The sequence below is a fragment of the Heterocephalus glaber genome, unplaced genomic scaffold (assembly GCF_053883595.1).
Source record: "Heterocephalus glaber isolate CG9 unplaced genomic scaffold, H.glaber_assembly_v1.0 deba00001457, whole genome shotgun sequence".
Taxonomy (NCBI): Eukaryota; Metazoa; Chordata; class Mammalia; order Rodentia; family Bathyergidae; genus Heterocephalus; species Heterocephalus glaber.
Genome location: NW_028258305.1, coordinates 28,447,823 through 28,474,269, shown reverse-complemented (window position 1 = coordinate 28,474,269; position 26,447 = coordinate 28,447,823). Strand labels below are relative to the sequence as shown.

The window sequence follows — 26,447 nt, the reverse complement described above, 5'->3', positions numbered from 1 at the left end:
CACTTTAGTAGCTTATTCTAAAACACACTATATATAGTTATCCAAATCACCTTAATTACCTGTGCAAAGATATTCCATATGGAATGTAAAGATCAATATTATAGTATTTTCCCCTGAAAGTCTTACAATGTACGCAAATGACAGGTTTTGTTGGTACTGGTCTAATTGTAGAAAGTCTTCAGGTTAAGAATAAGTCCCATGTCAATTTATAGAGCAAACCTGTAAGTAACATATGATTCAAACTCACATTGTAACCTATGATGTTTCTATGAAGAGAATATGATTTTTCTATATTATAAAATGTGAGTCTCTAATAGGCTATTTGTGGAAAATTCTATGGCCTCTCTTCATAGGGTATTATTTTAGTAATAGCATTATAATTCTCTCTTGCCACTTAGGTGATATTCTTCCTATGAGCTCAGGATGATTACCAGAGGAGCTAAATTTGTTCACTGTTTCTTGACTGAACACAAACCCACATAGGCTTGTTGACTTTTTCTAGTAAAACTATTGTTAAAATTTATCAAATGCAAGGACCTATATGAAAGAGTAAACAAAATGAAGAACATGAAAGACTTATCCATGATATTCAGTTATTGAAGGATTAAGTTGAATTACAATCAGCATGCATAATTAAAGCTTGTTGTTTGCTTCACTGGTAGGTAAATCTGGCTCAATTCAAAAAGTGGAACTGAAGCAAGGAGTTGAGGAAGAAGATAGACATGCATTTGTGTGAATGAGCAGCTGCTTGTGTGACAGGAAGGTCCAATTTATTAATGGGGTTTCTCCCTTAAGCACTTGCCATTGATTGACAGCACTTCAAGGCTGTCATTACAAGAAAATGCTTATGGTGCATATTTGCTTTAAAAAGGACAGAAAACCTAAAGGTTTCAATTTACTACTTCCTAATCAACTTTGAAATGGAGGTCAAATTTATTATGAGGGACTTATTGAAATATAAAAATACATGTTACTGCAACTTAATAGTGTCTTTATATAGAAATTTAAAATGGGAGAACGAAGAATATTTTTATCCTAGGCAGCAGTCCTAGAAATTATTGTAGTTATAACAAAGATATTATCTATTTTAATTTTCTCTCTTAACAGTGAGGCTTACAAGATCACTTAGTCTGTTGCAATGTCAGTAATGTTTGTTTACCTTTTCTCCTGCCAAATTTGACTTTGTGCCTCAGTGCTAATAAAGTTGGAATACATTACTGCTATGATGTTGAAAGTGTTGCCATTTCTGATGACATTCTAAATGGGATTCCTTCAGGAGAAAGCTTACATTCATTCCACTAAAATATTCTTTGTTTATATAAGCATAGTTGATGTTTGCTTTTTCTTTTCCTTCCTTCCTTCCTTTCTTTCTTTCTTTCTTTCTTTCTTTCTTTCTTTCTTTCTTTCTTTCTTTCTTTCTTTCTTTCTTTCGCTTTCTTTCTTTTTCTTTCCTTTCTCTTTCTTTCTCTCTGTCTCTCTTCCTTCCCCCCTTTCTTCTTTCCTTCCTTCCTTCCTTCCTTTTCTTTCTTCCCCCCATGGAAAAGGGGACAACCTCTTGCTGTATTTTCTGTGTGAGCAATTACATTGCTAATGAGGCATTTGGGTTGTGGCAGACCAAATGATTACTACGAGTGTGATTTAAGTCTTTCTGTGAAATCTTTTTAAGTAGTCATTTTCTCCATAACAAAGGAGGCATTTAAAAGACAGTTGAATTTGTAGCAAATGATAGTCTCATTTCATCTTCATCTGAAATTCTTGTACCTTTAAACATCTTTCTGCCTGGTCATTGCACAGCCTGTTTATAAGCTGCATACCTTCGTATAAAATAACTGCTGTCAGTCTTTTTCTCCTGAAAGGTTGTCGTTAAGCACATTATTGTGAGAAAGTATGTAATCTTAAGCTTTACCTTTAGAGAAATAATGGATTCAGCCTAAGAAGGTCATTGATTTGAAATCCATTCCAATTTCATTACATCTTCTATTGGACGCTTTTTCTTAAAGAGGAAACCTCTTATTCCCCTCAGGGAAAGGAGAGATTTTCCAGCAGTGCACAAATAATTATTTCAAAATAAGTCTGTAAATTTCTGTCAGACTTTATGTAGCTTTATTGACTTGACACTTGTATAGGTCATCAAGTATAATAGACAGCAACTGGTTCAAAACCTAAGGGACCTTCAGCCCTTACTCATGAGTGGATAATGGAGCCACTGATCGTGTGGGGCTGTATGTGTCCTGGAAAAGTCTATATCCTTTCATGTCATGAGGAGGAAGTTCAAATACAGAGAGATTGGGAGATTCATAACTCTCTGAAACAATTAGATACTTTCAAAACAGAAAAGCCTTTGAGTCTCTTCTCTAATGACTGGTGTTCAAATTTTGCAGAGAACACTGTGTACTCAAGAGTTGGGAGACTGAGGTCTTCTAGCTGCTGTCAAAGGACAAGATCTGCAGTTGTTAACTCACTCAAGTTGAGCCAGATCCCTCAGAGTGTAATGAGCAATGGGCAGAGATAAGAAAATCCAGTGAGAGTATCAACACCCACTTGAAAGGAGAAATTCAGCAGTGATGAAGCAAATGATCTTTCTCACAGGCTTTTTGCAACTTGAAATGCTAACTAAAAGACTGTATGCCAACCTTACATAAAGGCTGGCTCATGGAAGACACTTGGATGTGTTTGTGGTGTCTGAATCCATTTCATTGGTGATAGAAAGTGAAACCAAAAAAGTGAATATTTCTATTTTTATTAAGAAGTTGGTTGAAAGATTTCAGAATGACCCCCTTAAGCAGGGTCAAACATATTCTATTCAGGATAACATTTCTCCAGGCTAAAGTGAAAGGTTAATTTAATTAGCATGACATAACCGGACTCTTCCTAACTAAACCCAGAGGTAGTGTTAATTTTCTTCAGTGACTTTGCCTTGAATTCTTCATATCACTTTAGGATGTGTAACATAATACTTTGATCAACATAAGTGCTTGAACTAAATGGAACTGTGTGTCAGAAAAAAATATAGACTGTGGCATTTGGTTTTAAAATTGCTCTACTGATTTGACCAAGTTGTTGTTTGTTGTTTTTTTAAAAGTTTCAACTGACCACAGAGTGAGTCAAAGATCTTAGAAGATAGATTTGGTGAACTGACCAATTTTCTGCCATCACTGGTTTCTTTCTGATTCCTTTTCTCCAGGAAAATATCCAGTTGATATTTACCTAGCTGCAGTCTCTTTAAGAAAGCTGTGCAGTGAGTATGATGTGAAGATAGACACAGCCAGAACGGTGTGTGCTTTTGTACAAAACTTCTGGATCAATCAGTGAAGAGCCTGCCATTTTTTTTTTCTTTTTTACTATGTTCCAAGCTCAGGAACGGGTGTTCTAGTTCTCCTAGGAGCATTAGAAAATAAAAGGCAGAGACTGAAGGTATGTCAGTGTCCTTCCACAAAATGAGTGTGGGAAATCCTACTGGGAACCATGGCAGATAAAATCTTACCAGGAAGAGAAAAACATCAAGAAAAGCTGACAGAAGCCTGGCCTCCTCTGTAGCTCAGAAACCTACACAGAACCAACTTCCCTTCTTTGTTGTTTCCAAATATTAAATATCTTGCCATTTGCTTTAAAGGGAAACAAACCCATTTTTATCTTTCCTTAAGACATATCAAGGCTTTAAGTACAGGCATGATACTACTATCCATGAATCTGATGTTGGGTAGTCCAAACTCTGTAGCTACGTGAATTAATTCTGCATGGCATTAAAAACAATTATTATTTTCATTTTATTATATGTCAAAATATTGTTTTGGAAGGAAAAAATACAAGTTTAGACTTGTATGATAGGTCCAGTCTGCCTGGCTGTGCTGTTTTCTGTGTTTTTAAAAATTGGTTCCATGGAAACAAGTTTCAAAAGAAGGGTTTGCTTTCCATGCAGGCAAAAAGCTTGTAGTTGAACTGCATAGAAACGTTAGAGTCAAACAAAACAGATTGGTTCCACACAGAAAAGAGTCATTGCAGGTAACATATCAAGTGGACAAAATATTTCTGGTATTGTTTTAATCCAACAAGACACTGAGCTGGATTGCTGCTATGGCTGTAAAACTAGCAACTACTTTGCCTACTTCTTGACCCCATCTGGTAATTGAATGGTGGTGTGGTTATGACATAAACAGTAACCTGTGTCCCCTGCTCAACTGCTTATTTGTGTCCAGATACCACATGAATGGGAGAGTACGGGCAGTGGTCGGCTACTGATATGCTATTAAATCCTTTATAATTAGCATATGTGTTGAGGATAGCTTTATCAAAAAAAAAATGCAATCATTGCTTCCGATTTGGCATTTTTAACCCTCTTTTTATTTTGTGTTTAAAGTTTAAAATAATTCAAACACAATTTTTATGATCATAAGCAAATTTAGTTCATTTGGAAAGAAGGACATCTCTTCTGTTTGACTTTTCTCTCACCATTTGCAGTTGTTTCTGAAGAATGTGGAGAGGGATTAAAAGTCAGAAGTAAGAAAAAGGAAGCACAGAGGAAAAGTCTCTGATTTAACTAAACACTCACAGTTCTTTAGGTGCTAGACTCATTGCTCAATAAAATACAACTAGTTATTGGAAAAACTCCCAATGCATTTTGATGAGAAATGTTCTCATTTAAAAAAAATCTATGCAAAATTTGTGAGAGCAGCCTGAGAATATCAAGAATATTTTAAGACTCATACATACATTCACCAAAGCATCATCTGCCTCAAAGAAGATGTGGAATTTCAAATTTCCTATAAGATTACTGATGGTAGCAGAAACCTTATTCTTAGAGTTTTGAGTAGAAACTACAAGGAAAAAAATTCTCACAAATTTAACGCCAACAATTGTAGTTGAAAAATAACTTTCAATTTTTATATGGTATTATTCTTTGCTCTCATACAGTCCCATAAAAATTGTGTTGATGAAATAGTAGTAAAATCTGGCTGGGGATTTAGCTCAGTGGTTCCACTGCCTGCCTCTCAAGTGCAAGATCCCGAGATCTATCCCCGGTACCTGCGCCCCCCAAATCTTTCTACTATTTCTAAGGGCAAATGTCCCAAATAAGGTTCAATATATAATAAAGTAATTGGTTAAACAGGTCCCAATAACTTGGCACTAATATCACTGCCTTTTGTGTAACCCCACATCTTACCCTTACCTGTCCCTGTGGAGAAATGTCATGTATCAACTAGTTGGAAGGTTAGTTTGGCTGTTAATAAGATCTTGAGGAAAAACACTAGAGACAAGGCAATCAATGTATATGAAAACTGAGGGCTGGTTTATTTGAGAATATCTATGCCAAATTGCCACTTGGAGAGGAGAAGATATAAGTGACGGTGGATGGTTAAGTATTTGTGGCAGGACTGGGTGAAACTCCTATTGTTTTTCTGCCAACACGCCAGAACAGGTTTTGTAAAAAACGTCTTAATGCATGGTTGTCTGCCTGCTTTGTGCTACATTTCAATAGAAAATATGAAAATCTCATGAATTTGACCGTGACCACAAGATGTTTTAAAAGCTGCTTTCAACACCCACCCAAGTCAGAAGGAGATCTCATTAATCCTAAAGACTCTATCAGAAATAAATGAGTTCCTTTATTTTAAAAATTTACTTTTGTTTTTTGGAAGGATACATATAATTAACATTCTAAGCAGTTTTCAAACAACTTTGAATTTATATCTTTAGGTAAAAATGAAAAGAAAATCAAGAATGTGTTTCTTTCCTTGTTTTCCACCTTTTTCCATTTCTGTAAGAGATTTGATGAAAAGGAATATCAACCAAACAGGAACTTCTGCTCAGTCTTAGACATCCAAAATGCAATCTGAATCCATGTGTTTGACACACATAAGCTATTTTATTTTTATGCATGTGTCTCTATAGCATAGCAGAGATCTGGTTCTCAGAGAAATGATCTAACTAGCACTCCAAATCTTTACTTATTTTGTTTTTTCACTTGTTAAAATGGAAACTTTTGGTAGAATGAAGATTAAAAGCAAAATTCTGAAATATAAAAATCAATGTCCAAATTGAATCATCCTTTTATAAAAGGAAGTATTAAGTTATCAAGTTGGGAATTTAAAAACTATAGCTTAAAATATGGAAGGTAGGGGATTTACTGAAAGAATTTTTTTATAAGACATCTGGACAGATCCAGTGGATTCCACTAAATAACTCAATAGTAGGAAATGGTGCCAAAAACATACTTTGCTTTGGATAGCAAAGTCAAAATTTATGTGTGCCCAGCTTTAATTTGCGTATAAAACTTGAGAGTATAAGTTCAAATTGTACAATTGTCTCTGGAAACTGGAAATCAATCTGACTTAAATGTAATGACTTTTAAATACCTTAGCCAAGGGTAATATGTGATGAAATTCTACTTAATATATTTATGCCAAATTCTTTCATTTTAAAATATATTCTTGTCAACAACATTGATAATTCTCACCCATATCATTATTTTAGCTGCATCACAGTATATGAGCATCATTGCTACAATGAGTATAGAAAGGTAGAAAAACATATCCAGAAATAATATTATTTTTCTCAAAAATAGCCATCTGGATTATGTCACTTTTAGCAGCAATATTTAGACAGTTTACTCTTTTTTAGGCAAAATGGTTTGAAAAGCCTTTGTATATTTGCTTATTTAATAAAATTGTTCTTTATATTTAAAAAGAATAGTATATAGGGTCAAGAATCTGATTTTTATATTAAAGGGTGGGTCACCACAAAGCTAAAATCACATTTTTAGGGAAGATCTATATCACCTACTCTATGATTTCAGGGAGTCTAATAAAGAGTAAATTAAAAGTTCTTTAGAAATATAGAAATAGGTTTCTGAAAAATCTCTAGGCCCTCTCCTTCCAAATGAATAGACAATTTCTGGTACAGAGGGTGATAGAATCATCCTAGTAAATTAATTCCCCTCACCCAAATACATTCTTTGAATCGGGTAGGTATAGCTGTCTCTTCAGTCAATAAATTAGGAGGGCCAATCTGGGTACTAACTGTCAAAACTGACTCAGCATCATTGAAGTTAACTATTTTTTATGTTGGTGTGCCTGGTTATTATTGTGAATTCTCATACCATTTGCATATCAGAAATATAATACCTACAAAGAAACACTTGACCTACCTGTATTTCTTAGAGGCACGGAGGCTGTATGTTTTTATATTTGTATATTTACAGACTTCACCTTCATAGACACTGTTATAGGACTTGGGGACATGTATGTTCTCATTCCTGATCTATGTATGTACACATTGATAGAGGGCCAGATAGATGGGTACTGAGGCATGATAAATGTGATTCCAAGAGGTAGAAAAATCAATAATATAATATGTTGCCTTAGGGTATATATCTGTCCTCAATAGCTGTAGAGATACCACACCACGTTCTAAGATTGCTATAGGTGAAAAGTCATATTTGATTTTCCTATGATAAATTCACTTTAAGAAAACCATATCCTGAGCAATTACTTTTGGCATGAACTTTTAACCTATTGTTAGGAAGTAATAGCATCAGTAAGAATATTTGAATGTAGTGGGAGTAGCCAATGGAAGTACTACAAAGGCTGACAGCAGGAAAGATGAAGCTAGGAGTAATGGCCTTTCCCCCAAATACATAAATCAAAATAAATAATAATTATATTACTATTGATTGGTATGTACCTTAGGATAGTAAATTAGAAGACTTTTTTAAAACCTGAAAATTTGGAGAGCTTTTGAGTACAGCTTTTTGGACATGTTGGCAGGCCAAGGAAGAGACACAGAAAGCTGGATACTTACCACTGCTTGTGAGTTGGAAAACTGAAGCACATTCTCCCCTGGGAGTTCCACTTCTCAGTGGCTGCTCCTTCTACAGACAAGACATTCTCTGCTTCAGAGATAATTAGCCATAGTCTGAGTAAGCTTCAAAAATGAAATATCTATTTTCGGGGCCTACCCTTTCCATGCTATCTTTTGTTCAAGACAGGGTCTCACCACGAAGTTTATGCTGGACTTGAACTCACTATGTAGCCCAGACTGCCCTCAAACTTGTGGTGATTCTCCTGTCTCAGCCTCCCAAATGGTGGAATTGCAGGTGTGCGCCACCACACCCAGCTTTTCCATGCTATCTTTGTAGGTAGAAAAGCATTTGAAATGTGATGTGAAGACAATGAATATGGAAAAGAGAGGTAAGTACAAAATGTTAGAAAAGAATAGTAAAAATGTAAGCCATTAACAAAAATCTGTAGCAAGATCTTAACGAAAGCTAATGGATCCACTCATAACAGCATGTTTCTTTCTCTGTAAGATAATGTGATTTTGGTATGTGTCTTCTGCATAATGCATGCATTTATTGATTGAAATCCACATTTACCTTTGCTTGGTTCTACCAACAGTTAGAATGCCCAGGCTCAGTGCAATGATTATTATAACAAATGCTGAATGCCAGCTGTAGGTCGGGTGAGGTCCAGTGTTATATACTGTTCATCAAAAAGTGGTTAAATACTCCTCAAGTCATGAAACTACACTCAGGACTTGTTGTGTATGCAACTGCGCAAGATCAGAGAAAGAAAATCACAGCTGAAAAAGACTCCATATCTCCAGCTCAGAAATATTGAAAGAAGCCTTATTGGGGTTCATTTGTGTTCTTGAAAAGGTGAAGTTTTGTCACTATTAGAAAATAGAAGGCTTCATTTTCTTTCAGAGAAAATTTTCTAATTTCTTTCATAAAGATCTTGGATGTAGAGAAAACCCATCAGCCTCACTTTATTTTGACAGGTTATGATCAGAGGCCTTGGGTGGTGGTATCACCAGTGAATCAACTAGATGTGGCAAAGGCGGGGGTGCTGTGAGCCTTCGGGTGCTGTATCAGATGAGAGCCACCTAGTAGAATCTCTGGAGGGTTGTTTCAAACAGCATATTTTGCAGTTTAATTCTGTTTGAAAAGTAACTGCAAAAAATTTTAGTGCATTTATGCTGGGAACCATAGAAAACAAAGCACTATAAAGTCTTCACTGGTGGAAGGATGCATCGAAATCTTTGAATTAAAACTTGCTCAGAGAATTTTGCTGAAGGTTGCTAAAGCAGTCAAGGGTACTTTGATCATGAAATTACTCATTTTGCTGTTGAAACGAGTAAATACTGGCTGCTTACTTTATGTTAAACCAAAGACTGGCACCCAGGGGAAATGTGATTTGAGAAAATATTTAAATGTAGTTTATTTCCTTCACATATAAAAGTGTGTCACACATGACCGTCCAGCACATGTGCCATTACATGACATGTAATGATATAAGGAAGAATTCCTTGGAAGAATTTAAAGATGTTCAGAAGGCTAAAATATCATTTACATGCACCTAGTGAACAGATTCTACCTATTATAGTAATCAGTAACATTCTTCCCCACAAATGCTTATTTAGGACTGATGTCACCACTTTATATACTGTTTTGATTATATGAGGTATGAAGTTAAAAACATAATTAGTTAGAAATTATGTACACAAGGTAGAAATTCTACTGTATGCAAAAGGAATACAGTGTATGCTATTAAAGGAAAAAAAAATCACTTAAGTATCTCTTGAGAAACAACAACACTTCCCGTGATCAGTTTTCGTAAGATTGAATGATTTGCTATAACACAAGGTGTACTCAAATATTGCCTGACATGTAACTACTCCTTATATCACATTCTTGGATACAGAAAGAATGTAGATAGAGTCACACTAAAGATGTAAAAAAGAACATAGTGAAATGGAGGAACACCAACATTTATTTCAGGATTGTAAGACAAACAAATATTCTGGCTCTGTGCTCTCTTGGGACATTAAAAAGACTATGTTGGGTAGCAGAGGAGTGGTGTGTGGAAGAATTTGAATACCAGGTGTCTACTTTCTTTTGGGTCAGGATATCAATTGCACAGTAATACCTTTTTGGTCTTTATTTTTTCAAAGCATGAAAACAAAAAAATGGAGTAGATGACAATGAGAAGAGAGAAAACATCCATATAGAATATTCTGCATCACTAGTGATTAAGTCAGAAACAATTAGAAACTTTATTTGTCTGTGTCAATAATGTGTACCATTTATAAGGGACAGCACAATTAGTGCACTTCCCCCTAAAGCTGTGCACAATACACACCAAATAAAATAATCAAACAATAAAATGAAACAATTTTACACAACTATAATAATTAATAACAACCCTGAACAATCAGAATCATATTTTCCCTATAGCATGAAAACTGAAAAGGCAAACAAATCAAAAAGCTTTGAAATTGAAATTGACCAACAGCAAGAATTTCTGAAAGTCTCCTGTGAAGATTTGCTATGGGATTATTATATTCCAAAAGTGGCTAAAAATGAGTGCAAAATCTTTCTAATGTTTAAACAACTTATATCCCTTGATTATATTTACTTGGTGTTTCTAGGCTAGCTTTCCATTTTTTTAATCTTCAGAAATGGGGGGCATGGACTAGAATGCACCCCTATCTAATGTAGTCACTGGTATCAGTGGGTCATGACAGGTCAGGGGGAGCTCATGGAAAACTACTGTTGCCACAAAAATAAAAATGGGCTAACTGGGCCTTCTTAGTGATGCAGGTTACTGAGAGCGATTGCCCTTCTAGGTTTACAGCGGGTAGTAGTACATATCTGCGAGTTGGCCAAGGACACAGAAGGTGTTATTTCCAAACCCAGCGTTTGCTTAAAGAAACTCTCAGCTATTTGGGCAATTTTCTTTGTACAGTTTTAATGTGTTTATGTTAAAATAGTTTCATAATTTTTTTCCTTGCAAGATAAACTATTTCAATATGGCTGTCTCTGCTTTCACACATGAAATAGCAATCACATTCACTGTATACCCCCGAGGACAGGCGTCTGGGCTGTCTTGGTCATGATTTCGTCCCCAGGAAGCAGCATACTACGTGGCATATTGAGTGTGCAATCAGCCTTCAGTTAAATGTTTATGAAATGAATAGTCATGATTACTAAGAGAGAGATTACTAAGAAGAGAAAAAAGGCTCAGCAGTCTTTCTTTCTTAAGTATCTCTGAATCAATACAGAGGGCCAGAGATGTCTTCAACCTGAGATTCTGCGGAGACAGTGAAGTCTCTGACAGGGGAGCAAAGTCATTCCATTTTTCCTCATTAGTGGAATCACAATTGTGGAATGTTAGGTTTACCCATGCTCTTTGGTCTTTTGAAACAGAAAGAGCCATTCCTTTTAAAGGGTTCTCTTCAGTCATAAGTAGAGGGACAAACTTTCAAAGGCCCATCAGTCACCCTGGCTTCTTGCCTACTCGGGAACCACTGATACACTCGGTGGGGTCTGGACTGAATGATGAGAGAAACTGTGCTCAAAATAGCCTTTTACATAAAAAACAATAAAACAAACAAACTGGCACAATCTATCACCTGTACTGGACAGAGCAGACGTGCAATTAAATACTTTGGGGGAAGGGGTGATGTGGAAACGGTGGCCCCAAAAGCCCAGGCACACAGCGCACACACTCCTCTCCAGCGCCTTCTCTCTGGCCTTCCTGAATGAGTGGGTGACTTAAGAGGCCTCTGATGTGTTCCACCGGGCTAACTTTCCATGAAGATCTTTGAGTTTGCCTGTTATCCTCTCAATAACTTTCACTTCTCTCCACAGGACAGTTATTGCTTCTTAGAAATGAATGTGCAGATTCATGAACAATAAGCCATTTTCTTCTTCTATCCCTAGTATTAATCAAACTAAGGAACAACACAAAGTAACAATTCAGGTGAAAAGAAAGCTCACTTATGTCTTCAATGTCCAATCAACATTGCTGAATGGGAGAACAGTATATGCTCTACTCTCTACTATATACAGATATGCTTTGTTTTGTTTTATTTGTTTTTCATCCATGCACTGTGTAACAGGTATCACGTCAACATTCCCAAACAGGCACATGAAAAGGAGCAAATGTTCAGTCATGACTGGAACAGGATTGTGCAAGCCATGGATGCTTTGGAAAACAAAACTGACGAACAATCCCAGGCGACAGCAACATGGGGCTGGGCACATACTGATGCAGATGGAAAGGGATGGTGTGCTTTTAGGATGGGAGTATCCTTCCGGTTTGTATGGGGGGGGGAGGAAGAGTGTCGGGATGGGACTCTTGGGGTTTAGCTGTGCTGGAACAGATAAGGGCTTTGCTAATCACAGTCCAGAGCTGAAGAGATAAGAAAAACAGGATTTTGCATGTTCTTGGGAATCTAGGCACGTTACCCCTGTACCTGTCGAACAATAGTGCCAGGCACCATATCCCTAAATATTAGCCCGTGTGTAGAAACATCACTTTTCCTGGCTCATTCCAGCTTCCATGCTTTTTTGAGGCAGCTTCACCTTTGTTCACCTTCAGGAGATGAGCATGAAATTTGGTAATAAGTGAAGATGCGCTTCTTTCTTCTTCCATGCCCAGATCCTTTCTTAATCCAAAGTAATTTTTAAAATGTTTGGGGGGAGGTGAGGGGCATCTTCATGATTTCGATTTTTTAACCCCAAACCCTTTTACATTTGGATGGGTCATCACCTCCCACAGAGGGGGAGTGAAAACCCTGACCCTACGGACAAAACAAAAGACAAAAAACAAAGAACAGAAAGCCAAATATCAGCTACCTCCCCAACCCCACTGAAAGTAAAGTCAAAAACAAGAAAACAAATCAAAGCCTTCACCATTTGTGAACCTGGAGAGAGGACAGCCCTTCTTGGCTGAGCTGTGGAGATGGCCCTGCCTCTGTGTCTTGTTCAACATGACGATGCCCTGGGAATGGGAAGTGATGGTTTCTGACTTCGGCCCTAGTACAAAGTATGCTCTTGAAGCTGGATTCCATCAGCAGGTAAGTGAACGTGACAAATGTCAGTCTCCTCTGTTCGTTATACATAATTTTTATGTATATATATATATGTATATATATAAATTTACTATATCTGATTGTTCCTTTAGAAGCCTTTTATGTGGCAGTAGGCCTCCAGGGAAGAGAAGAAAATGTACAAGAGCCATAGGAGCACAAAGAGGGAGGATGTGAGGAGCTTGGCAGTCCGGGGCCCACCCAGCTCACCTCCGATTTCTGGCCTCCGCCGATACAGCAGCACCCCCACATTGATGAAAGCGAAAATGGTGAAGAGAGTGACAGAGAAAGCTAATGTGCCAGGGGACACTTTGAACTGTTCCCCATTGGCTGCATGGTAGATGGCAGCAATGGACCAGGCCACGCCGATCCCCAGGAAGACGTTCACCGCGTTGCTGCCTGTGACGTTACCTATGGATGCGTCTGCATACTGGTCCTGGGTGGCTGCCACTTTGCTGGCAAATGTGTCTGTGGAGAAAGCAGAAAAAGACAGTGACACTCAATTAACCTTTAAAAGATACCCGTGGAGTTCAGGGACCTTCAGGTCTGTAGTCTAGAATGAAAGCCAGTGTCCCAGAGTAGGCTTCTGCGTGGTCCAAAGAACAGTCTCTAGGTATTGGGAACCAAGAGTTTGGTGCTGGGTCCATTACTGACAGACTAAGTGATGTTTGTTTGTCAAGTTCCATATCCACAGATACCATTGTTCTTGTCTACTGAGCTTGCAGGGCAGCATTTTTCAGAAAGAGATCATAGCCCTGCCACATCAGCATCAAAATGGGTTCTTTTAACATTGTAAGGCTCCATCCAGCTATGCTGAGTCATAAGCACTGGGACCCAGGGGGCTATTTCAACAATCTCCCCAAAGATTCTAGGTCACCAAAGGTTGAAAATGGCTGCTGGAGGGTATTCCTGAAAGACACTGTTTCAGCAGCCTTTTTTATAGATGAGAAATTTCCAAAGATTCAAGACCAAGCCAATAATGGAACTGAAAAGAAGCAAAGTATAATAATAGATGATATTTCCCTAGAGCCTTTTAAATAGGAAAGCAGATTTACCTAAATGACTGGATCGATTGTGATAATGCTTCTATGAGGTGAGAGAACCAGGCTTAGAGGTGATAGCTAATGGTTACAAAGTCATGCATCTTGGAAGAAGCCAGGTTAGGCTTTGAACATAGGTTTTCTATCTTTATGATTCCTGATTCACGCTATCTTACCTTTCCTTACGCCAGAGGAACCAGTGAGCATCCTCAAAGCTCTTTGCTCACTAGCAATCCTGAATGTATCTTTTTGTAAACACAAGAAAGTCATGGTTCACTACAGGGAGCAGGACAGCGGTAACTTGACCAAGTGGGGACAGAAGTTTCAGATCCTGCCTTCTGACTGACGGCATGATCTTGGGCCTCTGATCCTACTCTGTGAAATAGGGTACTGGTATATGGGTACAGGGTATAAGATACATAATTTGTAAAATGTCTTTTATGCTTTTTGGTAAGATTAGATCTTTTTGTTATCTTGGAAGGACGATGTAAATAGAACAGTTTAGATTAGTTAAAAAGTGGAGTGGAATCTAAAACAACATCCTTCATTAAGCATTCACATAGAAGTTGCAGGTACTCTATCTGTTTAATATTTGATGCCTAGTTACTGACATTAAATTTCTTTCAGTTACCTTTGCAAGCTACCTTGAGCATTAGGTTTACAGTAGATTTGAATTATGGCCAAATTGAACTCTTACTTACAAAGTCAGTTTAAAAAATCCCTGAGGCCTGTGGAATGCTCTGTTGTTACCATTTTTTCTTGCCAAACCTACAATTGGGATGTTACACAGAGTATGAAAGTTTATATCAGCCTGTAGATTCTCTGCTTTCTAATGGCTCAAGAGGTCACTTAGCCTGACCAGAGGCTACACATCTGCAGTATCACATTCTTTCTGAAAGGGAGTTGATCAGCACTAAGGTCCTATCCTATAGAATCTGACCTTTGTCTGCAATGGAAAGTAGATTTTATTTTTTATTATTCTTTTAAAGAAATGAAGGCAAACATTGTTTATCCCATTCCAGGGCCTCTGCTATACAGGTTATGTGTACATTCTAACTCAGTCCTTTCAGAAGTCTTAGGGACTAAGACTTTATAATTTTGGAAACTATGATATTGTGATATTATGATTCTTGGGCAGGGTCTTAGTCAGAAAATGAGAACTGTAAGATCAAGTCTGCTTCATTTCAGAGCCCATCCTCAGTCCATACCCATTATACCTCCCAGGAAGGCTATAGTTTCCTTTCCATTCAGTCAATTTGGGGTTTTCCCCATTCCTTCTGCTCAGAAACTCTGAAGCAGGTTCTCACCAGATGGCCTTTCTTATACCATGGAGAACACAGACGAAGGAAGACATAGGCAGTTTGCTAATCCACCTCCCTTGATTTGTGCTGCTTTGTGCACCTACATTGTATATTATCACCCCTTCAGAATAATCACAGAGACCGGTAAGTGAAAGCAAAGCCAGACAAATTTTTAACGGTCTTTTGCATTTCGTTATTAAGAGTTGTTAGAACCTGCTGCAGCAGCAGCTTCAAAATAATGAAGTTGTTTTGCTTTGCTTTCTTCAAGGACAGGAAGTAGAGCAAAGAAAATAGAGGAACAAGAGTCTAAGGGAAGAGAAAGCTGCTCATTGCTCAGCTGCTGTGGAGGAACACCTGAGGCCATTCTGAGCCGACATGGCTAGGAGCACAGGCTGGTGGTGAGCAGAGGGCCACATTAAGTGGTACAGTTGGGGGAGGAGGTATTCCTTCCTTATGTTGTGGAGATAAGTGACCTGGAGCTTCCAAAGCACACACCTGCCTAGCTCCCCTGGCACGTGGTACACGATACACTCACTGCACTTCCTGGGTGCCCTGTGTCCACTCAGGAACCCTGGGATTTCCAGAGCAACCTCTGCCACTACACCAGTAGAGAAAGAGGCACAAAGTCAGATTCCTGGGTCTGGGAAACCTGAATACCCACACTGGTCGTCCTTCTGTCTGGAATGGAGGGTATGGCAGGTCTCTAGCAAGTTCCTTTCCTTCAAGCCAGTTCTTCAATAGCCTATTGAAGTGAATATTGCATGAAAATTCTTACTTGTAAAAATAGGTTCCTATTTTTAAATGCCTTTTGCTGGCATCTTTAAAAATTTGGAGCCACACTGACTAGCTTGTCACATAAATAATGCATACTCTGGCCCTCTCTGAGTCTGGTAGGTTCTGTTTTATTTACTGGGGTTATCTGTCAGGCCTTTTGTCTATTTTTATTTTCAATTCAAAAGCTGTACAAAAAAGGTAGGAACACATGAAAATTCAAAACATTAACCTTAACTCCAGCAGAGATAACTGTTTTCCCAATGAAGTGCTATGGATTCTCCCGAAATTGCCTTTTATTGCTGCTGTACTGCTTTGTGCAGAGTAGCATACCACATGCCAGATGCCAGGTGATGCCAAGTCCTAACCTCAACATTAAGCCTGTAACCTACCCATGGTTAAACAAGACAAAAGCCATTCCCCAAAGTAAATTCTAAGAAATAACTTCTGCTTGGGTCTGAGAGGGAATATATTCATATGTAGAGCAAGCTCATTAAATACAAAGATAAAAGAATCGGATTTCCAATGTGATTGGCATACATTGAGAAGTGCTGACAATTTTATATATATGTTTTCTTACTAATATATCCCAGGGCAGGTTTCTGATAGGCATTTTTAACTCCTACCTTTAATTCTAATACATTTTAGTTTAGTTGTACAGTCTCAGACTTTGGATCCTGTCCTCTGTGTACATATGACTATAAATCAAAAAAGAAATTTGCTTAGAAGGAAGCATGGCTGGAATTAAGCCACCTGACACAGTTAGGAGAAGACTGTTCTCTGCAGACCTATTTCAGGTTCACTGTATATAACCCTGGCCATGTCATCTGGTCAACGTACAGTAACACCCTCCCTGTTCCTCTGGGATTTTTAAAAAACCTGAATTTATCAAACTTTATAGCTATATGTATTCCAAGTCTTAAAAATCTCTTTTATAAAAAGGGCCATTCCTACGTGTTGCAGACTAGATATGGCTTTTTGTGTTAACTAAAGCACAGGTTTCACCCTTGATGCCTCATCTTGCTTTTGACTTTTAGCATGCTTCAAGGTTCATCTGCCCTCCTCTTAAGTGACTTGTACTCAGGCACTGACAGTAGAAGGGATTTTAGCTGGAGTCAGCCTGGCAGTGGAACGATTTTTGCTTCCCCTAGCACCTACGAATTGCAAACAATTCAAAAGAAACCCAAAACATGTAGAATTTCATGGTGTAGTAGCCGAAGTCTCCTCAGGGAGACACCCTTGCTTCTTCCAACCGTCTGTAAGTTTTTGGGTAAACCATTTTACATTTTTAGGCCTTACATTCCTCAACTACAATGAAGAATTTAATTAGAAGATCTCTAAGGTGCTAAGTACAGTGTTTGAGTGGTCCACAGAATACACCAAACTAACTAATGTGGTGTTGGTGTTATTTTTTTCTGTAGGAGTTTGTACATAACTACTCTTATTCATTAGTATTGACTAATGATGATCAATATCTTCTTATTTGAAAAAGCTTCTGCACAGCAAAGGAAACAATCAACAGTGAAAAGATAACCAATAGAATGGGAAAAAAGTTGTGCCAGCTACTCTCCTGATGGAGGCCTCATATATAGAATACGAAGAACTCAAAAAAATAACCCCTTGAAACAAATGACCTAATCAAAAAATGGGCAGGTGAACTGCACAAACACTTCACAAAAGAGGTACAGATAGCCCGTAAGTACCTGAAAAATGTTCATCTACTTTAGAAATTAAATTCAACAACTCTGAGACTCCATCTCACTCAGTAAGAATGGCTCAAGAACACAAAAAACAACAAATGTTGATAAGGATATGGGAAAAAGAAACTTTTGCACACTGTTGGTGGGAATGTAAACTAGTATAGCCACGATGGAAATCACCATGAACATTGCTTAAAGAACTAAAAATAGAAATCCCTTTGACCAAGCTGCATTTATGCTACATATATTCCCAAAATAATTAAAGGAATCCTACTATAGTGATTACATGCATATCCATGTTTATAGTAGCACAGTTCACAATAGCTAAGCTCTGAAAATAGTCTAGATGCCTACCAAAAGACAAATGGATAAAGAAAATGTGGTATATATACACAATGGAATATTATTCAGTCATATAGAAGAATGCAATCATGACATTTTTCAGGAAAATGGATGGATATTGAGAACATAATGTTAAGTGAAGTACATCAGAGACAGAAAGTTAAATATTACATGTTTTCTCTTAATGAGAATCCCCAAATATAAAGGAAGGGAGTGAAGGGACTGAAAAAAATGTATATATGAAACTTTTGAAGGTCCTAGGAAGAAAAAAAGGCCTGAAGATGTTGCATTGACCAATGGCAATATTTATGAAATTAAACTATGCAGCATAGTCTTTTACTTTTTAACATTAGGTAAGAAATGTTGGCAAAATTACCTACTTCACCCCACTAAAGCAGTCATTCATTTCTGTGAGGGAAGCCATGGTGTAAGTGGTGGCAGAGATGTCAATGTTTCCAAGGCTGTGTTTAATGTCAATACAATTTGTACGCTACTGGCATCAGAAATATCTGCAGAGCTTTATTTTTTAAAATGTAGATTTGGAGCTCCACCCTAGGCCCACTGAATCAGACTCTCTGGCAGAGGCAGATGGAGGAATGCCTTTTAACAAGCACAAGTTCTTCCCCTTTGCACCAAGGTTAAAGAACTCCAGTTCTAAGACCTGGATTTGGGAGGAATTACTCCAAGTGCCCACAGTTTGGAGGGTGTGGGAGGGAAGAATAGATATTTGCATTTCAGGGAAGCAGCTAACTGGGAAGTCAGGAACAGTTGGTCTCTCTTAGAAACATTTGTGCCCTCAGATATGATGGTTGTTTTGCTCATAAAACAACTTAGGTGGGCTGGTTGAAGCGGCTGGGGCTGCCTAGGTAACTTCTCCCACTCTGAATTATGTTGCGCTTATTTTTCTAATCCTCTTTCTCAGTTCTGCTGAAAAGCCAAGGGAGGGAGGAAGAATACATAAATTATTACTGGAATTCTGACTCCTCTGCTTAGAAGAGATAAAGTAAGGAGCTAATCTACTTCACAGGGCTTGAAGGAAATGAGTGAGTATGAGTGGCACCTAAAATAGGCTCTGGAACTTTACAAATGCTCGATATTATTAGCTATGTTTATAATACAATAGAGCAGAGAACCCATAAGTACAGGGAATTCTGACTTCTGATGATGATTCTTAACTTTTGGGAAATATAATGCACTTTTAAAAAATGTTACTAACCTTGCAATCCTAGACATTTAAAAACATGATAATACAAAAACACAGTAGGTTAAATTCGCATGGTCTCTCTTATATGACAAAACCAAAATATAAATAATTGAAAGAGCAAAATAAAAGATAATAAAAAATGGGGAGACTTTGTGCCAATAGGAAGGATAAAGGGAAATAAAATGATTTAAGATGCAATCTGTGTATGTACCAATTCACCATGATGAATGTAATTATTATGCTTTCAAAAATACTAATAATGATGTGATAGTGCATGAAATATACTTAAAAATCCAAGAGATTCTTACTTGTTTTGAAAATTTCATAAACCAAAGTCATACACAGACATTAGAGATCTTCTGGTTTAAGATTTTTCATCTTACTAGTGTCTGTAAGGCAGGTTAATTACTGAAGCAATGGATGTACTCTTCTCCCTTTTCTTTCCTCCCTTTTATGCACTTTGCTGTCTTGCTCTTTTAGAGTTCCAGCAGAAATAGTTGACTTGCGTGTTAATTCTTTTGCTGTCATGTTGGGTCAGGTTTCTGTCTTGAGTTGTGACATTGATTTACTCAAGTAAATATGAACACCACACTCCTTCAATCTCACATTTACACACACACACTTCACTGGTTCATGTGAAAAGAATCCTTATTTGGCTTCCAAGCAAGTGAAGTTCCAGAGATCAGAGAATTAGTAATGTTTGATGGATTAGTGGCCAGTTAGGAAAAGAGTCGTAAAAACTGAAAAGGGGTATAACATTTAAAATTTCTGTCCATAAAAGTCTGTTCCTGAAAAGAATGAACAAGAAAAGGAGACAGTGACATGACCTATTTCTAGAAGAGACATCAACAAAGGTAGGTAAAAAGCTCAAGGGGACATGTGGGCAGGATCAGAGCCCTTGCTTCTAGTCATTTTTATCCCCAGCTACAAATCAGAATCAGCAGACAACTTTTGAAAACACCAGCTTGCTAACCCTCCCCTAACTTCCTGCTTAATTGGTCTAAAATGGAGCTGGAACACTGACATTTCTGAGAGCTCTTGGAACCAGGTAATCCACTTGAATCCACTAAGCACTCAGAGCCCTGGTTTCTTCATCCCTGTATGGAAAACAGTGGCACCTCCACTAGCTTAACTAAGGCTTGTAATAGACCTGGCATGTAGATCAGCAAAAAGCAACCAATTCTGCTATTAAGTAACAAATTATTTTTCAGTTTTTATGATAACTTGGTACCCCCTGAGGTTTCATTTTCCTTTCATGTATTTGAAATCCTGCTATGCTATGTTTTAAGTTCAAAGAAAGAGATTAATTCTAACTAAAAGAGAACAATAATGAGAGTTTATTTTTCAGCAAACACAAGGTAGAGAAGAGAATGAGTATAAACCAACACTGCTATCTGATCCTATTTCCAAATTGTAATTTGATACACGTCAAAAAAGTGATGCTCCGCTCTTTGTGAATTTTTTTTTTTTTTTTGGTACTGGGGGATCAAACTCAGGACCTTGTGGTTGCGAGGCAGCCTGCAGCACCACTGAGCTAAATCCCCGGCCCAGTGCTCCACTCTTTAACGGACCTAGAATAGGATTATTTTTCACTGTGATGTTTACAAATGCCCCAGAAAGGATCCAATCCAAGGTTCTGCTTCCTTGTTCAAACCCTTAGGTTCATGGGGTTTGCTAAAACTGTCTAAAATCCATGGTTCTAATTCTTTGCTGTCAAATGAAAATTCCGAGTCTTTCAACGAACTCTGATGGTTTATTTGAGATGGGAATTATTTCATTCAATTGCTTGGTCATTCTACTTTCTCTCCCGGACCTGTAAAAGAGCCCTAAACAAATGAGCTGGTTGGGGAGAAAAGCAGCATTATTCCTTCCTGGCTGGCTCTTGCACCTGCGTTGACGTGGTTCTGGGGTGGACCAGATTATCGGAGTCTTGCCTGTTTACTGTCAGGGATGAAAAGCCTTATGCAAATTATAGTCATTAATGTTCAGATGTGATCAAGTAAGGGAATGAGGTTGACTGATTTGAAAGAAGTCTTCTGGTTCTGAGAAGAGATCTAGAGTAGCAAAAGCAATTTTGGGGAACAAGGGCAAAGCAAGAGGCCTTACAATACCTAACTTCATGCTATACTACAAAGCAATAGTGATAAAGATGGCATGGTTCTGGAACAATAGGTATGTGGATCAGTGGAATAGGACAGAGGATACAGAAACATCCTAACATATTCAGCTAGTTGATTTTTTTTTGTTTTTTTTTTTGGTACCAGGGATCGAACTTGGGACCTTGCACTTGCAAAGCAGGCAGTGGCACTACTGAGCTAAATTTCCGGCCTCAGCTATTTGATTTTTGACAAAGCGACCAAAAGCATACACCGGAGGAAAAATAGCCAATTCAACAAGCAGAGCTGGGAAAACTGGATATCTGTTTGCAGAAGGTTGAAATTGGACCCACATCTCTCATCATGTACTAAATTAAAATCAAAATGGATCAAAAATCTAAACATTAAAACTACTAGAAGATAAAGTAGATAAAACACTTGAAGATATAGGTATAGGAAAGGATTTTCTAAACAGAACCTCAATTGCGCAAGACATAACAGCAAGGATCAACAAATGGAATTATATCAGACTAAAAAGCTTCCATATAGCAAAAGAATCAATTAATAGAGTGAAGAGACAACCTACAGAAGGGGAAAAACTTTTTTTGTCACATGTTCCTCATACAGAGGAGTAATATCTAGAATATATAAAAAATTAAAAAAAAATTAGACCCCATAAAATTAAAGACCCAGCCAAGAAATCAGCAAGAGAAATGAATAGACACTTCACAGAGGAAGAAGTGCAAATGACCAACAAATATATGAAAAAATGTTCAACATCTCTGGACATTTAGAGAGATGCAAGTTAAAACAATGCTAAGATTTCATCTTACTGTAGAAAGAATGGCAATCAACAAGAAATCAAATAGTAATAACAAATGCTGGCATAGTTATGGTGAAAAAGAAACCTTCCTTCATTGTTGGTGGGAATGTAAACTAGTACAACCATTATATAAATCAGTATGGAGATTCCTTAAAGAAATAAAATTAGAAATTCCATATTACCCAGCTATCCCCCATCTAGGTGTCTTCTTCAAAGAGCTTAAGACATCATACCACAGTGATACATGAATGCCAATGTTTAAAGCAGCACAAATTATAATAGCTAAATCCTGGAAGCAGCCTGTAGACCCATCAACAAGCAATTGGATAAAGAAAATGTGGTACCCACGTATAATGGAATACCACTCAGCTATAAAGAAGGGCAAATTTGAGACATTTATAGGAGAATGGGTGAGCCTGGAAAATATGATGTTGAGGGAAATAAACCAGACACACGAGCTTAAATATTATATGGTATTTCTCCTTTGAGTAAGGCAAAGTACAGAGAGAATAATAAAGGAAGGACAGAAGGAGACAAGGGGTGGATCTCTTGTAAATGGGAAGGGACCAAGGGCGAGGGATGTGTAGGGGGATGGGGAAGTAAGTGGACTAAGATAGGCCATGTACAGGATCCTAATGACCTCATTGAATATGATCATTATGAATCATAAACATAAGCTAAGCTTAATAATATCAAAGGGGAATTAGAGGAGGAGGGAGGGTAGAGGCTAACAAAAAAAACAAGCTGTATTATGTACATCTACCACTCCTCAAGTTGACTGTAAAATGCAGACATATACTAATAAAAGATTGAAAAAGAACAGTCTTGCAGTTAAACCTGATGAAGAGGGAGCTGGATGATGACTCTGTCATTCCCAAGTGGTTCTGCTTGGCATGGAGACATTTAGTAAACTGAAGCTGAGGTAAGTGGCTAGTTTGTTCACCTGAGTCTGTCGGTAATCTCCATTGTCACTGAGGAATGCTGGCCTTGATGACTGCAGTCTGCATAATCCAGTTATGGTAGCAAGGAGCCCAAGCTATGGAGTAAGTTCTGGTTTTATTCACATTTGCCATGCATTGATGATGTAACCTTGGGATAATTAACCTCTTAAGCCTCTGATACATTATCTGTAAAGCAGTAAAACAATTAGTACCTATGTATATAGCTATTAAAATAATGAAACAGGTACCTGGCATGGTGCCTAGAATTTAGTAGGTACAAAACAAATATTACTTATTATGTTTTCAGAGTTTGTTTTGTTCCAGTGCTAACAAAGAATATGGTGATGGTATAATCTTTTATTATGTTTCCTTCAACTAGGTGATTTAGGGTTAATGGGCCTTATGCAGGATTATGGGAGAAGGTGGCTCTGTCCATGACATCCAGAAATGATTGTGGTAATAAGGACAACAATAGCCAACTTTTATTGAGGCTTGCTAGGCTAGACTTTATATATTGTTTCCCATTTAATATCTGAAACACATCTCTAAGGGCCATATTGTTATTATCTCTTATCTCAATTTTATAGATGAGAATACTAAAACCCAGAGTATAAGAACTTTGCTGAAAGCTACATAGGCAGTAAGAGGGAAAGCTAGGATTCAGACAAAAGGAGTGTGACCATAGCTGGAGTCCAAAATTCTTAATCATGAGTCCATGAGGTCATGACAAAATCTAGGGAAATACATCTTAAATTTGAAAGTAGATTAAGGGTTCAAAGAAAACACTAAGGACCTTCATCACTTTCAACTCCAACTGTAATTACTCGATGTTTAAGCAGATGATCATTTGAAAGAGAAGGAACAAAACTGTTCTACCTAGAAACATCAGCTTCACTTTTGATTAAAATATTATATTGAAATGGATCAGAAGTGGATTAACAAGGGAGATTTTTCATGGAAAACTATTCATTCTTTTAGAAAATAGAGTGCAGTGACTGATACAGTGATTTTTTTTTCATTCCCTAAATTCCTGGTGTTTCTGGGGCATTACATTTACACTGTCTTTATAGTACATAAAAGATAGAGTTGAGTGAACCTACTTTCCTAGTAGTATCAAATTTTTGATACTTCTAAATTTGAGCAATGATTCTATTACTTTTATAGTAAATATTTATTTTAATAATGCCAAGTTTGTGAGTGCAAACAGTTGATTTAGTCCAGCAATATTTGGCTAATTTTTAAAAGGAAAAAAAGCAAGGGCAGTTGGGGCAAAAATAAATAGTAGTATTAGTTGTGATTTTCCCAAGCCAGCTGGTTGGTTATTATGTATATACAACTGAAGCTCCCTTCTTGCCTCAAGCACAGCACAGGGCTGCCCTGCCCAGCCCACTTCCCCTCCTTCTCCATAATTTCCTCCTTTTCAAATTTTTTTTAAATTTTTTGGTACCGGGGATCGAACTCGGGACCTTGCGCTTGCAAGGCAAGCGCCAGAGCCACTGAGCTAAATCCCCAGCTCCAATTTCCTCCTTTTCACTCCTAACTCTCCATGCATTGGAGGACTGATTCTTTCCTGTATGCCTTGTTCTATTTTTGGAATATCTATCTGGTACTCAAATCTTCTCAAATTATCGTGTGTCCTCTTCAAGTCCTACTTTAGAGATGCTAAAGCCATAGATATCCCTGGTCTTGATACAGCTAGAGATAGCTAAGAAGGATCAGATGGAAAAACTATTCCATAACTTGGAGAAAAAAATAAACAGATAAGTTCAATCTCACCTGAAAAGAGCCTTAATGGGTTACGAAGGAACTTTCTCGTCAGCTAGATTAGGCTGGTGTGACACTGAGTCTGGGGATGTAGATAATACACTAAAGGCACCCAATGTGTCCCTTTGCCCTTTGATATTTATTCAGTTATGTTTTGCCACACAGGCATTCTCTTTTTGAAGAGGTCGCTTTGTTCAGAAAAACATAAACACTACTAACATTAAGCAAATGAGGAAACTGAATAGACCGAAAATGCCACTGCACACAATCTCAGTACTGCACTGGGGCAAACAGGTGACAACTGAGGACAGATGAGACTTGAATTTGTTATAAAAAGTCTGGTAATTAATCCATTTTTGCCTCCAACTTTGCTGTGAAATTTCCTCCATTAGTTCATCCCCTTATGTGTCTATGCAAAGCATCAAAAGTCCACAAATTCACTGACCTAGCAAAATTTTACTTATAGGAATTTAGAAATAATTTTACAAGTATAAAAATTAGGTAAGGCATTATTGAGTCAGAGTTTTTATGTTAGAGAAAAATTAGAAACAACTGAATTATCATTTTCAGGAGGTTTAATTTTTTCTATTTTTGTTTTCTGGTGTGTCTATTTATTTTTTTAATGTACATAAAACATGAACTTTTGTAGTACTAAAAATATTTTCAAGTCCCAAAACTAAAGATTAGAATCAGGAAGAAATAAATTGCAACAAATTATGCAAGTATTAAAATCATTATGCAAAGGTACATAACTAATAAAAATAAATGTCCAGGACATACTACTAAATGAGTAAACAGGTTACATACCTATATGTAGTAAAGTCCATTAAAAAGTGTAGGTAAATATGAGATATATATCTTATACAGATTTCTATGTGATTTATTTAAATGTTCCAGAATTTTGAATTTTGAAAGATAGACACAAGAATCCAAATGCCTACTGAGATTGTGAGATTTCTTTTTTTACTGCTTATTAACATTTCCTATTTTATTTACAAAAAGCATGTATAACTGTTACTTGTACTATTAAAAGACTAATAAATGTACTTTTTTTTTTCTGGTACAGGGGATCGAACTCAGCACCTTGAGCTTTTGAGGCAGGCATGGCGTCACTAAGCTAAATCCCTGGGCCTATAATTATAGATTTAAAAAGGTTTATATGAATAATAGAATTTTTATGCAAGGTATAGGGGTTGAGTTTCAGCTTTTTTTCTGGTCATTTTGGGGGTGTCTGTGGTCAGGGTTATGGTACACAGAACCTTAGATGGAAAGCACCATATACTACATACAGGATAGGTACATTTCAAAGGATGTGGAGACAGATCAAGAAGAGAAATCTTGGCCCATCAGGTGCTGGTCTGGGGCCCAAGGTCAGGAAAGTGCCCAGGACAGGTCACAAAGTGGAATAAGAATTCTAAAAACAACTACCCACTATGAAAGTTTGCCAGGAAGACAGGTCTGTGTTTGTATTTTATTTTCCTTCCAACCACTTCTGTTTACTTATTAATTTTATATTTCGTGCTACAGCTATATTTTATTTACTAACGGTATATTTTATTGATTTCAACTCACAACACTGTTTTGCATATTCATTT

General features: G+C 37.4%; 1 protein-coding gene across 24 annotated transcripts in view; it reads right to left on the bottom strand.

Moving 5' to 3' along the window:
- Positions 1 to 1,355: 1,355 nt before the first annotated feature.
- Slc8a1 (solute carrier family 8 member A1) overlaps positions 1,356 to 26,447 on the bottom strand; it is a 386,292-nt gene continuing 361,200 nt past the window's right edge. For 22 of the 24 annotated variants that reach the window (XM_087216097.1, XM_013070198.3, XM_013070200.3 and 19 more), the window contains one exon: positions 1,356 to 13,338. In XM_087216097.1, the coding sequence (XP_087072223.1) occupies positions 12,962 to 13,338 (377 nt within the window). In that variant the 3' untranslated portion in view covers positions 1,356 to 12,961. The remainder of the gene's footprint in view (positions 13,339 to 26,447) is intronic. The other 2 variants (XR_015452990.1, XR_015452991.1) reach the window with 2 other exon arrangements.